Below are 19,799 nucleotides of genomic sequence, written 5' to 3'. Positions count from 1 at the left end.
ATATCAAGAAACATGATGTAGCCAGCAGAATGTGTGCATAGCTCATTCTTGATTTTAAATGAACTGTCAAACCTTACTACGGGCTATGCTCGCAGCGCGACATGAACGTAATTTGGCTGCTAAGCTCGCAGTTAGACTGGAAAAAGTTAGCCAAAATAATATGAGAAAATTATTAGATATTTTCATTGAGAATTAAAATCGTTATTAAAGAACAGCTCATACTTTGATCTAAAGATCTAAAGATGAAAGAAAACCCATGCAATAAAATTTTTAACAACCAAGATGAACTTAATGAAATAATTCAGTGGTAGATAAGGTTATGAGTTAAATAAATGATTAACAGAAATAATAATAATAATAATAATAATAATAATAATAATAATAATAATAATAATAATAATAATAATAATAATAACAACAACAACAAATCTGCTATGCTGGTCCAAAGCCCGGGGCCTCATCTTGCAACCTTCGACATCCTTGCACTTCTCCTTCAGCCATTCTTCCTAAGCTACCTTACATTTTCTATCCACTTGATTCTTTAATCGCCTGTATTCTTTTCTGCCCTCTTCATTTCTAGCATTCTTGTATTTTCGTCGTTCATCAATCAGGCCTAGTATCTCCTGAGTTATCCACTTGTTCTTAGTTAATCTTTTCTTCCTTCAACAAAATTACGGAGACCGCGAACCCACTTCATAAATAACGAGATTAATGGATTAATGGATCCAACTTTATCATCTACATAGTGCCATACTACAGTTTAATATCACAAGTTTTCAACAAGAAAGTTTCTGTGTCAACTTAAGTGGCTACTAAGGTCCATTAACCTTCTCTTCAACATGTAAATTCAAGTTGCTTTCGGCCGAATTTCACTTGAACTTTGATACGGCAACTTTAGCCATAGACCTTCTTGTTATTATGTGGATAAGGCCTAGATTGTCTATTTTATAAAATATTTTAAAATTGCTAGTGTAATATCATACCAACTTCAACCTTTTCTTCGCAAACATTTTAAATGAAGTTTCAATTGTAAATTATTATTTAAGAACTCATAACAATTTCTCACATTGTATAATACTCATTTCCAATCTTATATTCTCATTTTTATATTTTTTACCATGACAATCAGGATCCTGATTTTTATCTTTGAAGTATGAGTGTAAAAAGGCTGATGATGCCCTTATAAAGGGCGAAACATGTCCCTTCAAATTTTAGTGTAATAGGATGTAAGTCCTAACTTTGGAAATTCAATTGTATTGAATAGGTTGATCCTAATAAATTTTGGTAATATCTTAAACTGACAAGTTCAAACCAAACAGAGGTATACGTTCTGAAGGGCGGAATCATGTCGTACAATGTCAGCATGTAAAAGATCTCAGGTGACACATTTGGTGTTTACCAGACAAAATTCATTAAAAAACTCAGCCAAAGACGCCACCTAAGAAAGATTCAGTTTATTGTGATAACTAACAAGCCTACAGTAAAATGGAAAATCAAAACTTGATGAGGAATCAGCCAAATAGTGTCAAATTAAAATGCTTGCACGTGGTAGCTGAGGCCATATTATTATTATTATTATTATTATTATTATTATTACAATCATCATCATAAGTTTAGGAACAGGTAGGTTTGTATTACTGACGACAGAGTGAATTTTTCCATAAGGAGTTTGTGCATAATTTTTCCTGATGAAGATGATGATGATGCTTGTTGTTTAAAGGGGCATAACATCTAGGTCATCAGCCCCTAATGCTGCAAATTGAGACAAAATCAGAGGTGCCAACCTTTGAAGTGGATTATCAGTAATCGCCCTCCGCCCCCGAGAAGAATTTCGAGTCAAATCCAAAGCATGTTCCTTCCTTGTAGATAATGACACCCCCTTTGCCCTTCCCTCTAGCAATCTATTAGAAAGTATACCATATTACACAATAACATTTGCACACAACCTGTCAGTTCTGTGATAAAACATTACTTGAAGCTTGTTTCTCACGCAGCAGCTGCTTTTCAGTGTAGTTTTTCTTGAAGCATCCTTCTCACTGTGATAGCATTTTCGTCCTCTGAACCATAAGCGATTCCAGTGCTGATGTGCTTAATGTAGGCCTTACTTCTTTCCAGGTACACTTAACACAGCAAATACAACATTACTGAAGGATTTATAGTGGAGAAGGGCAGCGCCTGAGCTCCTTCATTCACAATGAATTTTACAGCGCTTGTAGGTAGCAAAGGAAGTCACGATCGAATAAGTATCGCTGCCAACTCACAAGCATTGAAACGAGGACGATTTAGGAGAAAGGCTCGACGTGCAATTAAAAGTGACCCATGGTGTTCCCCACGTGGTGGTACTAATCACAAGTAGTTTCATGGTTCTAATACAGTCATCCCTTGATCGCCCCTTTTAGTCGCCTCTTACGACAGGCAGGGGATACCGTGGGTGTATTATTCGTCTGTGTCCCTCACCCATAGGGGAGTGTGTTTGGTCCGCGAGAGGTATTTTGTTTCCCTCAAGTCCGCCGGCAAGCCGGTTAGGACCCCCTATCTGCCACCTGGGATGCACCATGTGGGAGTATCACCTCTCCCCCTGCTGTACCAGCGTAGTAGGTTCGTGGTCCTGATGAAGAATGAAAGAAAATCTCTCGAAAGTATTTCACCTCTACTCTCTGACTCTGACCAATATTTGAAGTTCTTTTTCATCTTCAGCATTCATTGATTCATCAAAACAGACTAAATACAAGGAGGTTCCCCCATCGTCTGAGAACATCTTTTGAAAATATGGTCCCAGTGCATCAGCTCTTAAATACTGCATCTTCTTAAGGATAAAAGAATAATTAGTTGGAACAACCCTGCTGCAAGAGGATGCAAAGAAGTTGCAACACATCGACTTCATAAATCAAATTAATTCAGATAATGATGCCACATTCTTCGGACTATAGAGAGTTTAATGGCAGGTACAGAAGAACTACAGCTTGACCCAGTATCTCCACTTTGGATTGTATCAGAAGTATCTGCTTATACTCTAGAACATCAGAGGCTAATTTTGTATGTTAAGCATAGTCTGAGGAGCATGACACCCCTTGTTTTGAAACTCTGTTTTACATGCACAAACTTTGCAAACCAGTTCAGTTCCACTGTGTCTTGATACCCATGTTGACAACAAATGACCATTCCTGTCCTTTTTTAAGTAGTCAACAGGTTCTAAAATCGCACTTTCCCATTATTAACATATCTGTTCACAGATCAACAGCCAACCACTCCAATATAACTCCAGAAAGGAAAGGAAAAAATAATAGAAAATGGCATAAAGTACATTACAGAAAAGCTCTGTTTTAAACTGTTCTGTAATTCGGGGTTAGTTTCCTCAGTATCATGAAGAACACACAGAACAATTTCCGTGTTTCTGTGTTCACTACACAGATAGAGACTTCAGAAGGAGGTTAGATATTAATCAACCTTAAATATAATAAGACAAACCACATAACTTTATTCTATTTGGAGAATAATATTTCACACAAGTCTTCTGTTCCAATTGCACATTTTTTACATACTTCACCCGCCAACCGCAAGAAAGCTAGAATAGAGACCTATTCTTAAAAAAAAGACTATGAGAGACTTACCCTCCCAAAACGAGACTAAGAACTAAAAATGAGACCAACTCTTAGGTCTGGATTGGGTTATAAGCTTGCATGCTCTCCCAATCTGTCCTTTATCAGAGTTCGATTAATTCTCTGGTTTCCTCAAAATGTTCAGATTTTGACCAGCAACTGACTTCAGAGCCCTCTCTTTAGTACCTAATGTGGCTAAGTGTTGTCTACAAATACATCTTAAGTTACATACACCTTTACAAGTAGACTTGAATTTTAAAAAATGCTTCAGTAAAGAAAATTTTACAAATTAAGAAATAATGGAAAATCCAGAGCTGTCAACTCTAGTTCTAATCTGAAGTAATATTGCTTTTAAAAAATAAGGGAAATAATACGAGTGCCTACAGAAACATTAATATTCTGTACTCATATGTACCATTCTTACATTTTTATAAATATCTCTGCAGGACAAAGCCTGAACTTACCTCAGTATCAAATAGCTCTCTCCAGTCTGTTGCTAGTTGCTGGATTTGAAGTAGACAAGGGAAGAGTTGTCGAGCTTCGGGCGAACCATATTTCATAGCTCTCAAAACAGATGTCACTATATGAGGTTCCTTGGCTAGAGGAAAAAAAAAAATCAACAACATGATATTCAATCTGAATTAGAGTTGAACGATAATTCTTTATTTAAAGAAGAACACTATGAGGGATTTAAAGAAGAGCTTCATGTAAAACAGGAAAAGTTTTATGAAAACGGACAGGATTCTTTGAAAAAACCATGGACAAAGCAACATGTTTTCAAGGTCATCCAGGAGGTTAACAATGCGATTAATTATAGGCAGACTGGTTATCGTAGGTACCAAGCAACAGTGAATTTGGGGAGTAACTGTAACTGTAAAGAGAAATCCTTGCATACTTGATTACAATAAGTAGGCCTACATGAGTCACAAACGAGGCTTTCCTACTACATTGTTCTCAGAAACACTATTAACTGGAGGCACAAACGGTACTGCTTTCAAAAAAATATCACATCATACAAACCACTAAACAACCTAGTGAGCACATGTTCCAAGTCTGAAGTCGATGTCTTGAATACTTTCTGAGTTACTGTAGTTTGAGTGCAGCAGTGTAATTTCTTTCCTGTCGAAATGGGGTAGCAGCCTTCATTCGGGGCCCATTTTCAATGTGTTAATAAGTAGTCTTCAGAAAATCATTCCACAATTCACTACTATTATTACTATACATTTCCATTTAAAAACATTATGTCTAAGTACTGTTCTTAATTCAGATTGTGTTATATTCATCTTCTTTCTCTTAACTGTAGAATGTGTTTTAAAATGAAACCTAGGCATGTAGGATATGCAATGATTGTTCAATGGTTGAAATAACCTTTAATTTGTAACTTATTGGCAAAATTGAAACATGAAATTAATAATTTGTAAATAGAATAAAATATAAATGATGAAATTGGGAACCACTTGCAAAAGATTTATAGAGGATGAATGAACTCCATCTCCCAAGGTGGCTGTCATCAGACTGACAAGGCTCCAAACTTACTTCATTACCTTAGTGGCTACTATTTAACTCTGAAAATAAATTGGGTAGCATGCTAGGTTTTTCCTTACTTCACCAATAAAAGATTTACTGTTCGTTTCACTACGAGAATTTACTCCTGAAATAAAATAAAACAAAACAAACCCCAACAATAATCATTACATGAAAAGATCAAATCATTTTGCCGCTTATATAGAAATAAACATCCACAAACAACATCTACAATCTACAACCCATAAATGTACATAGTTCTTTAGGCTATGCTTCAGACTGATGATTTCATACGGATAAGATGACTGCCCATTCTTAACATCATTTACATGAACAAAATAGCATCATCACTGTGGAATCAATTTAGCACGCATAACAACAGCATGAAAAAAAAAAAAAAAAAAAAAAAAAAGATAGAAAGAAAAGTATCCCAGTCACATCACTTCACTCTGTTAATCAAACCATACAACTTCACAATATAAAAAGGCTACTGTAAAATAGATGAATGACGAATGTCATGTCGAATCAATCAAAGAATGACCAAGCACTGAACACTTGGCCTAAAATTTCATCTAGTAATAATCAGTTCTGTGCACAACAACACATTTGTCCCAGATTACACTTATAAACCATCACATTGTGCATTTTCTCTGAGAGGAATAATCCAGAGTATGACTGACAAATTAACACTATGTAGCGTCTTCAACAGAATCACACCAGGAATGAACTTGTAATCGTCTCGTAATACACTAGTAATGACTCCGGAATGCCTTTGTAGTCTGCTCCAAAATGGTTTATATCGCATGCAAACACACGTATATATAGGCTTCTTCAATTACTTTAATACAGGACAGCTTGCAGTTTTCAGCACAAAAGTTGATAGTCTCTGTTACCTGCATAGCTTGGTGTGAAGAATAATTCAACAGCACATTGCCACTGGCGTGTTTATAATTATTTATTAGTGTGTTACATTAAATAGTTTTAAATTGCAGTTTACTAATGCAAGTATTATGACTGCCATTATTTGTGCAGCAATTATGGCATTGCAAACTGCTTGAAGCCATTATGGCTGATAAGCCAAATGGGCTTTACATAAGTAAGGACTCTTCTCATGCTTACGTTAATAAGTATTTCAATGTAATGATTGTTATCTTAAAGAAACGAATGACGTATATGGAAGGCAGGAGGGAAAAAATACGAGCAATAAAGGCAAAGAAAGTAATGCATTTGTAACTTGCACTAAGTGACTTTGTTTGTACAAAATGCACGGTGGTTGTATTGTTAGAGGAAGTACCAATTGGACAATTATCCTCTATCAACATTACTCAGAAAGAAGATGGAAGAGGTCTGACACTGCGAAGAATGTAGATATCGGCAAAAGACAGGATAGGGCCTCGAAGAGCATGAAAATGAAACAATCCCTAAGCCTCACAAACCTAACACTGTCGGGGTCGGAACAGAACAAAAATTGACCAAGAGAGGTCATATGAGAAAGATGAAAATGAAGAGTGTGACACTATTATGTGGAAACAATGTCAGACTCAGCTTGGTGAACCGTGGTCGCAAACCCACGCTCCCAACTTGAGAGTCCATTGTCCCCATTTTAGTCGCCTTCTACGCCAGGCAGCAGATGTTGTGGATGTTATTCTACCACCCCCACGCATGTATCCAAGCCTGTCGTAAAAGGCGATTAGAAAAAGACCAGGGTCTCTCAACTTAGGAGTGTGAGTTGGCAACTCCGGCTCCCTTCGCTGTTTGGCATTGCTTCCGCTTCCACTTCCTTCACCTTTACTACCCGACCTTTCTTGGTCAATTTTTGTTCCTTTCTGACCCTGACTGTATAAGATTTGCGAGTTCTAGAGAGTCTTTCATTTTCACACCCGTCGTGGCCCTTCCCCTTTTATAGCTGATACCTTCATTTTTAGAAGTGTCAGACATCTTCCTGTTGTGTCGCTGACACGGTGCAGCCCACAGTCTGTACACGATTGAGTGAACAGTCCAACATAGAGTCGAACCGCGACTACAAAGAGTAATGTAAAATAAGAATCACAGAGTCAAGGAAACGGAAACTCAACGCAGATGTATATCACAATACAGTAGTAAAATACCAGATCAAGTATTGAAAGTGTCCGAGTAATGTAATTATACAGAGAAATAATTTTAATACATATATTAGAAACCTAAAGACATCGCAGCTTTGAAAAGTTGAAACCAGCTAGGCATGGTGAAACATTAAGAGTACATAACAGGATGTTTGTAACTCCCTTATCACGGTGTGTACATGTTCAAAGGACAGTAGGACAGATCTTGGAGGATGCATGTAGGAGTGAAAGTTTCAGATTCTCCAAGCTTCCAGAACAATCGGATGACTACAATCTTATTAGGGAAAGGATGTTACTGACCAATAGGAAAACGACAACTCAGGATGACGAGAAGTTCAAAGTCAACACTGCGTGGTAGTTTCGGGAAACACCAAAGGTAACTTAAGAAGGTAACAAAAAAGTCGGGAACGGTCAGTTGGCAAGGTTCAGTCAGCAACAGTAAGTCGGTCAGACCGCGAGTCGGTAACCAAGTAAGAGCTTGGAGTCAGGGCCTAACAGTCAGGGAAGCGGCGGTTAGTAAGTCATGACTGAGAAGTAAACTTCTGGTGGTTTGCCGGGAAGTCATCTAGACATAGATAGAAAGGCAAAGGGTCGGAACGGCAGTTAAGCGGGTCAGCCAGTACCGCAAGTATGAGAGGGAAGCCTTTCAGGCAGCAATAGGTGACCAAGTAGTTACATAAGCAATTAGGCAAGGAACCGGTCATTTCGATGATACAGCCGCAGTATAAAGACGTATAAATAATAGACAAGAGACTGTAAATGGACTATGGTCGTTCTACTTAGATGACTAGTTAAAGGTCTCTGGAGGAGCCCACCGGGTAATTCAATAAGCTTTACAGGAACAATATAAAGGGAGCTTACGTAACAGGCGTGGAACCTTCAGGTCACAGACTTGAGCGGGGAGAAGGAAACTTAGAGTTATGAATTTCATTGGGTTCCGTATTGAAGTGGGATTACAGTAAATTAATTAAAATTCTCTCGAGATCCACCTATTCAATACAATGACATTTTATTGTAATTCAATCACATGTCAAATGGTACTAGTTTTGGCATCTATGTGCCATCATCAGCCTTAAGTACAAATTAGACAATAATATATATTCCTAAAACATCTAAAACACATTTTAATACATAATAAAATACATTACATTAATGATACATGAGATACGTTAAAGTTATGTTACAATTGATTGCTGTAATATAAAATTCTTAAAATTCCAGCTGTTCATTATATAGTTCAGTCTGTGTACACCTAGGATAAGTGAATTTGTGCTGTTGTATGCTGTCTATGTGAGTGACACTTATTCACTTGATGTTGTGGTTCCGGGAAGTTTACTTTGATTATGTAAGATCATGATATAAATAAAGATGAATTTCCACTTCAATTTAAACCTGAAGGAGAAAATAGCCAAGTTGGATATTGGAAGCAATGTATGGAAGTTACTAAAATCATTAGAATCATTGAATGATGAATGACTCACCTTGAGCAGCATGTTGAACGTGTTGTTACACAGACGGAGCCGGAGGAAGTGTGTGGGCAGCGGTAAAGGAGGCGAGGGGAAGGAAGGAGGCGGAGCCCTGCGGGGGAATGGAACTAAGGTGGGGCGGAAGGATGGGGTAGTGGGGGTAATTGATGAGAGTGTGTATTGCGAATTGCTTGGAAAATCGAACTGTTTTTCGATAGTTTGGTATTTTTAAGCCAATCGAATAAAAGTTTGAAAAGGATATTGGGTTTCTCGTCAATTTCGTTTAAATTATAATTGGGGTTGAAGTACTGATCGCAGTTAATATAACAACTTTCAATAATATTCATGATGGGTCGCTGTATATCTTGTTCAATGTCGGTAAATTTGTGATTACTGTCGTGCATATGTAGACCCATGGCGGAGAAATTGTGCCTCATCGCGCTGACATATTCTGAATATCTAATCATAAAATTGCGTCCTGTTTGACCTACATAAGAGCTGTTACATTCATTACATTTTAATCTATATATTCCAGATTTTGAGTAGATATTGATTGAAGCAGAGTTATGTAAAATTTCGGAGGTTCTGTTGTTAGTTTTGAATAAAATTCTTACATTGTGTTTCCGGAAAAGGTTGGTGATTTTGTGGACGTCGTTATTGTAAGTGAAGGTTTTTTCTTTTTCTTTTATGAGTTTGGTTTTAGGCCGGTACTTATACTTATTTATTATTTGTTCTATAAATGGCCTGTTGTACCCATTGAACTAGGCAATTGCCCTTATGGTATTGAGTTCATTATTAAGATCTTTCTTTGCCATGGGTAAGCAAAAGCTCGATATACCATGCTATTGTATGCTGCACATTTGTGCATTAGGGGATGTATGGAATCTTTGTGGATTGTGTTAGTGGTTTGTGTAGGTTTCCTGTATATTTTGTAAGACAGACCAGCGATATTTCTAATAATGGTTATATCTAGAAAATCGATTGCTTTATTAATTTCCGACTCTAGTGTGAATTTAATGTATGGGTCAATACTATTCAAATCTTGAAAAATGGAGTCCACGTTCTTGATTGATTCATCCATAATGACAAATGTGTCATCCACATATCTGGCCCAAATGAGAATATTTGGAAAGTTGTTATTATTGATTTTTGTATGTTCTAAGTTATCTAAATAGATATTAGCCAAAATTCCTGATGTAGGTGATCCCATCGCCAGTCCATTCTGTTGATATATAATTTTGTCAAAAACAAAGAAGTTATTGTTGATGGCCAGTTTTAGAAGCTGAATGAAATCCTGTATTTCTACTTTACTAAGAGAACTATATTTAAATTATTTTCAATGATTTTTGGAAGTTTAGAAATTGGTATGCTCCGATACATATTTTCAATATCAAAGGAGTGGAGGGAGTGGTTAGGTTGTAGGTTAAATGCCTTTAATTTCTCTATCAGTTCAGTAGTGTTTTTAATGGATTTGTTGGAAAGAAAGTGATAATTTTTGGTTAGGAAACTTTGTATGAATTGGGATGCTTTGTAGAGTGGACTGGGTCTGTAGTTGATAATTTTAATTAATTTACTGGAGAAGGAAACTACCGACGGCACAGCAAACAGTTGGGAATAGGTAACTATGGAAGGAGTAGATACAGTACAGCTACCGAGTCTATTACCAGGGAACCCATACAGACATTGACACTTAAGAGGTGACAGAGCTGCATTCTCTTGGGTTAAGGTGTGTGAAGCGGGTGAGTTTAAAGGGTGTCAAATAGTGCCAATAACCTCATAGAAGGAAGAAAGAAGACATCATGGAAACCACCTTCATCTCGGAAGATTAGTATTTACTAGTAATATCTTGAAGAGAAAAACAGGGAACCAAAGACTGTTTATTTAGCTTAATTATATGTCGAGTAGGAAGTTCCCAAACAACAAGAAGAATCTTTATCCCTTGCACTGTATATATTTGTATACAGTGGACGCCGCTTATTATGATCACTCTGGGACTCAGATAATTTGATAACATTAACCGGCTGATAAAAGTATCTGAAAAATAAAAATTGGTATGTAGCCTACTGTATTTATTCATAACCTACATGCACTATAATGAAACAGATACCGGCACACAGCACTGCAATATCGTTAACTGTTTTCAGCTATATAAAATAGTCTCTAATGTTGGGGCTGTACCTTAATCAAGGCCACGACCATTTCCTTTACATTCCTAGGTCTTTCCTATCCCATCGTCGCAATAAGAACTATCTGTATCAGTGCGACGTAAAGCAAATTGTAAGTAGTAGTAGTAATATTACTACTACTCATTTCAGAGGGCCGACTGAGCGAGGATTTTAATCGTGTCTCTTAATCCAAGTAGCTCGGGGGCTGTATTTGTGTTCATCTTAACCCTTTGTGAGTGGCGGTAATTTATGGCCGTAGCCGGCAAAGAAAAAAAATGCATGCAAAATTTTGGGAAATTTTCTAAAACTTGAAAATATGCCTAAATATATCACGTACCTTGTTTAGGAGTGGAAATCCAAATTTGAAGTGGTTTGAAGGCAAAATAAAAACTGTAAAATCATTTTTTCATTGGAAGAATGGCACACTCCACTTTATGATGTGACAGTGGTTAACTTGAAGTACACTGTAGTCTGCTATTATGAAATATATGTACAAAAAACTACTTTCAATGATATTTTGGTTTAATTCTTTGTCTTTGGCCATCAAAAAGTGAAAAAATCTGTCAGAAAATAGTCACAGAAGTCGAACCTATGCTGTACACAAGTAATACCCTGAATTTGTAAGTGTCAAGGTGATGTATCCTCAAAACTCCAATAAATGCCTTTATGTCATGCAATGTTGGGAATATCATATTTCATCATCAAAAAATAGATGAAACTATTCTACAGGGGGCGTATCAGTATCGAAGTGTGATGGTAATACTGGCCCTTGATCAGGAATAATATTTGTTGGCCCAGGGTCGCTATTACTCACGTCCGTCCAGTCGTCCGCTTTCTCGCTATCTGTGTCAGTGTCACTTGTGTCGTTGCACGCAGACGAGTTGGAGAAAGAATTTTCATCCTCAGACTCACATTCATTAAAATCAGACTCTTCTTCAACCAATATTACACTATGTCTGTATCACTGATCCATTGATTCACATTTGACAATATACCAACAAGATGGCTTGGCAATGGGATCAACAGCATCGGGGATCTTGGCAGAGATATACTTTCTGGAACACACTCTTATTGATAACGATAATTTCAAGAAAATACTTTTTGGGCAAGATATGTGGATGACACATTAGTAATTCTAGATGATGGGATTATTAATGCATCCTCTACTCTTAATAATCTCAACAAGTTTCATCTTCATATTAAATTTACCCTTGAATCTGAATCCAACAGATCAATAATTTTCTAGATATAACAATTAGCAGATTACCTTATTCTTTATCTTATATTATTTACCGGAAACCCACACAAACAGCTACTACCATAAGATTCCTCACACCCACAATCACATAAATGTGCTTTCAAAATACCTTTATCTAAAGATAATTTAAATAAAGAATATCATACGTTCCATCGCTAAATTTAATGGTTACAGCAGATTTTTCATTGAACGAATAATCAATAAATTTAAACACCGAACAAATACAACACTGTCAAATAACAACCCTAAACCAGCAGCTTACTCTACTTTCACTTTCAATGAAAACATCTACTGCACTGCCAATATCTTCAAAAAACATAATTCCAAAATTTCCTTTCAAACTAACAATAGAAACCTGGAAGTGATTTATAACTCCAATTCTTTAAACAGAACTAATATATTTTCAAGATCTGGTGTATACCGTTTTAAATGCAAAAGTTAGATATTCAGAACACATTAACACGGTAAAAAATAATAAATTTTCAGCAATAGGGCAACACATGCTGTCCGTCTGTGTAACAACACATTTAACATGCTGCTCAAGGTGAGTCAATCATCATTCAATGTTTCTAATGATTCTAGTAACTTCCATACATTGCTTCCAATGTCTAACTTGGCTATTTTCTCCTTCAGGTTTAAACTGAAGTGGAAATTAATCTTTATTTATATCACAATCTTACATAATCAAAGTAAACTTCCCCGGAACCACCTAATATCAAGTGAATAAATGTCACTCATATAGTCAGCATACAACAGCATAAATTCACTTATCCAGGATGTACACAGACTAAATTATATAACGAACAGCTGGAATTTTAAGAATTTTATATTACAACAATCAATTGTGACATAATTTTAACTTATCTCATGTATCAGTACAGTATTGTATTTTATAATGTGTTAAAATGTGTTTTAGATGTTTTAGGAATATATGTAATTGTTTAATTTGTACTTAAGGCTGATGATGGCACATAGATGCCGAAACTAGTACCATTTGACATGTGATTGAATCACAATAAAACGTCATTGTATCAAATAGGTGGACCTTGGAAGAATTTACTTTAATTTACTGTAATCCCACTTCAATACGGAACCCAATGAAATTCATAACTACAAAAGAAAAACACATGCAAGATGTAAAACATCATTTCACTACATTAGACCAAGACATTGAAATTATCAGTACCCTAAACAAAGGCCCTCTTCTTGATATCACTGAAAATTGTTTAATACACCTTGATCAATATTTTAATCCTAACCAAAACCTTATTGATTTGTCTGAAATACCGAACATCCTTTTTGACTTCCTTATCTTAGTTTTCAAAAGCTTCAAGTTGACAAGTAGGCGATCGATCTTCCATGTTATACACAACACCTTCTCACGCTACTCGCCCTTACCACAACACCTCCCTGACCCACCTTAAACTCCTCTCCTTACTTCCTAACCCCCTCCCATCCCCTACCTATGTTCAGTTTCGGTTCTTACTTTCTCTTGTACTTCAGGGCACAGCTAAATAAAGATAAGCCTCATAGTACTACTTATTTTACCATTTTTCACTGTTTTTATATTTCTTATTTTTAATTTATTTTCTTTTCCTTAGGTCTAAAAAAATCTATATCAGTACTGATAGGTTCATATCTTACAACATATTCTAGGAGTTTTTATATATACCACTACCCACCTTTGATGTATCAAAAACAAAAATCATATCATTTGTTACCTAGCAACAAGTTTATTCCTTGCATAACAACAATTGTGTATTATGCTGCATCTCTTTTAACCTCAAGATCTACAACAAGAGTGCTCAAGAACCTAAGATATCTACAAAAAATTATCTTCACTGAAATCTGCTACATGAACTTCAATTATTAATTCTTCAAGAAAAGTGTTACAAGTGTTACAATTACTCTTTAATGTTTTTTGTGTGTTGACTTCTTGCCATTTTTGTATCGGCTGATGATGACATGGATATATGTCGAAACCAGTCCCATAACATATTAAACATGTTGCAACATTAATTTGTGCAACAATTTATTATTGTATTGAATAGGTGGAAAATCTTTCTCTTTCTAACATTGTAATTATTAGTTCAGTACGGATAAGTGATGAAGTTTTTAACTTTAAATGGTTACCAAGCAGCCGATACAAAAGTCAGCAATCTCTAGTGTTCATCCACATTGATGAATTACCATCTTCAGCCTATACTTCCCGGCTGTACCCCAGGTTTAAAAGCCACCTGTTGCAACACTTGCAACAGACTTCAACCGTCTTTGCCGATATAGTCACTGTTGGCCATGTTACACAATATTCATTGCTAGGCCATGTGTACAGACTCTTACCCAATTTTAAAGTTGTACAAAAATAAGGATATAGGCCTACATGTTCAATATTTCCTAACTACAAATCATTCTTATAATCACTATCACTATCAGCCATATTCAATCGTTTTTACGATGTGGCCTCTTTAAGTCCGAAGCAAGGTAGGTTTTCATGAGGTCTCTCCATCTGGGACAGTCTTGAGCGATGTTCTGCCAACTGATCCCAGTAATCTTCCGGATGTTTTTATCCCATCTGTCCGGTGGTCTTCCCTTAGGTCTCAGATGATCTTTCAGACTCCACTCAAGCACAAGCTTTGTCCACCTACCATCAGTTCGCTGAGCAACATGGCCTCCCCACTGCCATTTTAGGGTAAATACCCTTTCTAAAATGTCACTGACCTTTATGACTGACCTGATGTAATATGCTCTCTTCCTGTCTTTCTTCATGAAGCCTAGCATAAACCGTTCCATAGCTCTTTGGGTTGTTCTGAGTTTTTGCTTAACAAACTCGCTCATTGTGTAGGTTTCACAACCGTAAGTCAGTACAGGGAGAACACTCTGGTCAAAGACTATCTTCTTTAGGTGGGTTGGCATGTTGGATTTGAAGATTGAAGAATTTCTTCCATAGGCTTGCCATCCTAGTTTGATATGTCGGAAGATTTCCGGTATTAAGTCCCCTTTCATGTTTACAAGCTGCCCAAGATAGACATACTCACTGACTTGTAATGTGGAGTTTTCCACATGCAGCTTTCCTGCTGGGGCCCATTTGTTGAGCATTACTTTGGTGTTAGAAAGGTTCCTGGATAGTCCCCCTTTTCAACAGGCTGAAACAAGATCTTGTATTAGAGTTTGTAGTTCATCGATGTTGTTGGCCAAAAGTGTAATATCGTCTGCAAACCTTAAATCGTTTAGCCTTTTCCCATTGATTTTGATTCCTGTATTTTGCCAGTTGATTTTTGATATGGCCATTTCTAATACTGCAAACTCACATGTTATTCATTATTTTATATCACAAATTATTTTACGAAAATTTCCTAACCTAAAATTGGGAGATCGTACTTGTGTACAGTTACAAATTAATAATAATGTAAGTTATATTCTGGATTAGTTTCAATGAAACCTGTCATATGCTACTCATTTTGTTGCTTTGATTTCAATTTTCTTAACTCTTTACTGAACATTTACCATTTTTTTTTTTTACAGAACCCATAAAGGAGATTCAAGTTAAAAAGTAAAAGTAGTACTTCATCATAATATTAAATATAATTATAATACTGCTTTCAAAGAAATTGCCTGGGCCGATGACCTTCGATGTTAGGCCCCTTAAAACAACAAGCATCATCATCATCATCATCAGCAAAGAAATTGCGAAGAGGCTAGTCTTTTTGCATTATTTACATGTAACTGCATTTTACAAATAGGCTGAAATGCATCAGGATTATTATCAAAAAACACTAAGTAATTGACATTTTTCCTGCAAATAGGCGGCTGATAGGAAAGAAGACTGAAGTTAAAATTAACCTGCGACATATGCATTTGGAGAACAACAATAAATTGCTAAAGAGCTTCAAGTACTTGGGAACTAAACTGATGCAAGATACAGGAATGGACAGGGGAGATTAGTCAAAGGATTCACCACAGAAATGCATTTTTTTTTCTTTTTGCTAGTTGCTTTACGTCATACCGAAGAAATGCATTCAACCAGAGTGTGAGAAACCTGGTGTGGAGGAAGGGAGAACCAATGAAATGTAGAGGTGATGTATAGGATGTACTACCGATCAATCCAGTATTATACCACTTTTACATTCCCGTATTTAACGTTGTCCCATTATTGCTTACAACATTTTTTGTTGGTACCCTCAGATTTCCCATGCACACAATATATTAAAATCCTCAAAGGAATCAGAACTACTACTAGACAGAAACAAAATTCAAATTTTAGCAGTACAAGAGACAAGATTTTTGGATGAGAATGTGATCGAGTCTTTACAGGTAAACTTGCGATTAAAATTATGAAAGGAATGCCACTCTTGGGAACAGACTTTTACGTCCATAAAAGTTTATTAGACAATGTACAGTAACTGAATTCAAATCCCGCTCAGAAAGGATATCTCTTAACAACAAACTGCAAAAATAAAAAATATACTTCTACTAACTGTCATGCACCAATAAATGAAGACAACAAAAAGAACCCAAATAAAGTAGAGGAATTCTGGACACTCCTGGATGATTAATTACTTAAAATTCCAAAATCAAATGTGGTGATATTACTTGGAGATTCCAATGCCTAAGTAGGAAAAGAGAGAATTCATGGACCAATCACAGACCAATAGTGGGAATATATGCTGCATACCAAAGAACAAACATCAATGGAATGAGATTAATTACTATCTGTAAAAACTTTAAAATGAAGTTAATGACAACTTTCTTCAAGAAATTGCCAAGAAAAGCTAAAACATGGATTTCTCCAAATCCAGTACTAGGTGAATTTCAACTGGATCATGTAGCTATATCCATAAGAAAAATGAAAGAAATTCATTACTTGTCTAAAATCAAACTAAAATTCTTACCCAACAGAAATCACAGAAGAGGGGAAAAGAGTAAACAAATATAACACAAACAGACTTCAAATTACACAAGAAACAATGGAAAAATTTCAGGAAGAAATAAAAGCTCCTCATCATGGGAAGTGGCAAGATTTATCTAAAGAAATAACCAATGCAGTCCAGAAAACATTCGGCTAGTCAAACCTAAAAAGAAACCTTGGTCGAATCAAATATGTGAAGATATGTTACAAGAGAGAATAAAACAATGGAAAAAGTAGAAATCCTCTGGAAAGACTGAGCCCTATGACCAATTCAAACAACAAAGGAAAGACAATGCTAGAATAATAAGGGGAATTAAAAGATCTTTAAAAAAATCACAACTTATCTGATGATGATGATGATGATGATGCTTGTTTTAAGGGACCTAACATCGAAAGTCATCGGCCCTTCACAACTTATCAACTTGCAAGACAGCTTTATTAAAGATAACTCTCAAAACTTCTACCAAACTTTTAAGAGTCAATTGAAGGGGTATCAAGCGCCTAGCATATGCTTCAAAGATGACAATGGTAGACATGACCTAAGCAATGCCGAGAATGCCCCGTTTACAGTAGTGAAGTGCTTTGATCAACTTTTGAACTGCCCTGAACCCGACCATAAGTTGGAATTCTCTCAAACAACTGAAAATCTGGAAGACGATATACCACCCACTGCTTGAGAGTCTGGATGACCTGAGGCAGACACGTCTCACTGTACCACTTCGCAGTAACTGTGCTTTGTGTTTCTAGCACAACCCGAGTCAGGATGCCTCGTTTACAGTAGTGAAGCACTTTGATAAACTTTTGAACTGCCCTGAACCCGACTCTAAGTTGGAATTCTCTCAAACAACTGAAAATCTGGAAGACGATATACCCCCCACTGCTGAAGAAATTAAAGGCGAGTGAACGCTTTAGTCTTTTTCAAAATAATTTCCACCACACTCAATACACTTCTCCATTCATCGAAACCAGTTACTGAACCAACTCTGCCACTTTTCTTCGGTTACATTTTCACACTCTTGATCCCATGCTGCCAGAAGCTCCTCGTTGGATGCAAAACGCTGCCCTTCCAGCTTATATCTTCACTTCTGGGAAGAGTGCGAAGTCACATGGGGCAAGATCAGGACTGTATGGAGGGTAATCAAGCACAGTCAACTCTGATCTGGCAAGAAAATCCATTGTTACAATAGCACGATGTGCTGGAGCACTGTCGTGATGCTAGAGCCAAGTGTTGAGCCGTGACCTTGGACGGAGCTGCTTGAGAGTCTGGATGACCTGAGGCAGACACGTCTCACTGCACCACTTCGCAGTAACTGTGCTTTGTGTTTCTAGCACAACCCGAGTCAGGATGCCCCGTTTACAGTAGTGAAGAATACTGCAATCATCCTTTTCTTCACTGACCTTGACTTTCGCACAGACACAGGAGTACCCTCATCTTCAAACAGTCACACCTTGTTCTGGGATTTTGTTGGGACATCGTAATAATAAAGCAAAGTTTTGTCTCTGGTAATGGTGCTATTCACGTTATGCGAAGCGCCATTTACAAACTGTTTTAGTATTTTTCGGCACCATTTCACTCAATGTGCCCTTTTTTCCCTCTGAAAGTGAATGGGGCACCTATAGGGAAAAAACCTTTCTAACCTGGAGATGGTCATGTAGAATTGAATAAAGAGCTGGTGCAGGGATGTGAATGTTTTCCTCAGTCACTGATTCAGACGGTTGCCCAGAACGGGGAATCGTCTACAACCCCAAAATTTCCCCTCTGGAACTCTTTGTACCAGTGGAAAATTGTTGTCCGATATGGACAGTCTTTCCCCAGCACAGGGGTCATTTCCTCCAAGCACTGGTCAACAGTTAATCCACGAGCAAAATTGTAGCAGATAATTATGCGATATTCAACTTTAGACCACATTGACATCTTAACTTGCTTTCAATCCCTGCTTGGTAACAACTGGTGTGAAGGTCGCACCTTGCTGTGTTCTAGACCGGTTTTCACCCCTCTCTTCAACCCTCACCTTAACAGGGGTGTCCAGCCAACTGTTTTTGCATACTGCAAAACTTTCCTAGTGCCCTTTGTATAGTACGTGCACCTTTCAGTGATTCACTGACACATGGGCCCCCTAGTGCTGAATTGGTCGACCTCGGTTATCTTCGAGATTTGTATTGGCAACCTTTGAAACACAAACTATGAATCGCTTATGCATCGCTGTGCGACATCTGGCGTACACTTTACATACTAGTACTGTTGTTGTTTACACAGCAAAGCCAAACTATAGAATTCATGCTAGGAACAAGATTCGCATCAAGAAATGTTATATAATGTGTGTGTGACACAGTTGTTGGCTTAAGATAATAAAGGTTTAGAAAATTCATATTATCGATACAATTCAGGTTGTATTTCCATTCAGTTGGCAGTATTACTGAAACCGGGAGAGCTCCCTCCTTACTCCTCACCCCTGCACAAAAATCAATCACTAAGAAGTGTGCAAATAATAATAATAATTACAGTGAAACTCGGTTAAGAAGTTCCCGCATAAGAAGTTTTCCCGCCTAAGAAGTGTGATATTCTTGGTCCCTTGATCAGTTGCATTAAGATATATGTATATTTTTCCCGTTTAAAGTGTTCTGTTGTAAATATATTTCCCGCTTAAACAGTTCAGATTTTAGAGCCCCTTGAGATAGAAAACGTCCGCCCAAAGCAGCCCGTGGTTAGAACCCTCCAGTCTCCGCGCAAGTTGCACCCTGTGTTAGACCGTTTGCGCGCTCGCGGTGTGTGTCTGGT

General features: G+C 37.0%; 1 protein-coding gene across 1 annotated transcript in view; it reads right to left on the bottom strand.

The window, feature by feature from the left end:
- Positions 1–19,799, bottom strand: part of LOC136857637 (DNA-dependent protein kinase catalytic subunit) — an 873,484-nt gene that overhangs the window by 134,711 nt on the left and 718,974 nt on the right. Inside the window, exon 44 of the mRNA XM_067136445.2 lies at positions 4,064–4,197. Coding sequence (XP_066992546.2) covers positions 4,064–4,197 — 134 coding nt within the window. The remainder of the gene's footprint in view (positions 1–4,063; positions 4,198–19,799) is intronic.

Source organism: Anabrus simplex, chromosome 1 (genome assembly GCF_040414725.1).
Source record: "Anabrus simplex isolate iqAnaSimp1 chromosome 1, ASM4041472v1, whole genome shotgun sequence".
Taxonomy (NCBI): Eukaryota; Metazoa; Arthropoda; class Insecta; order Orthoptera; family Tettigoniidae; genus Anabrus; species Anabrus simplex.
This window is presented reverse-complemented; position numbering and strand designations above follow the sequence as displayed.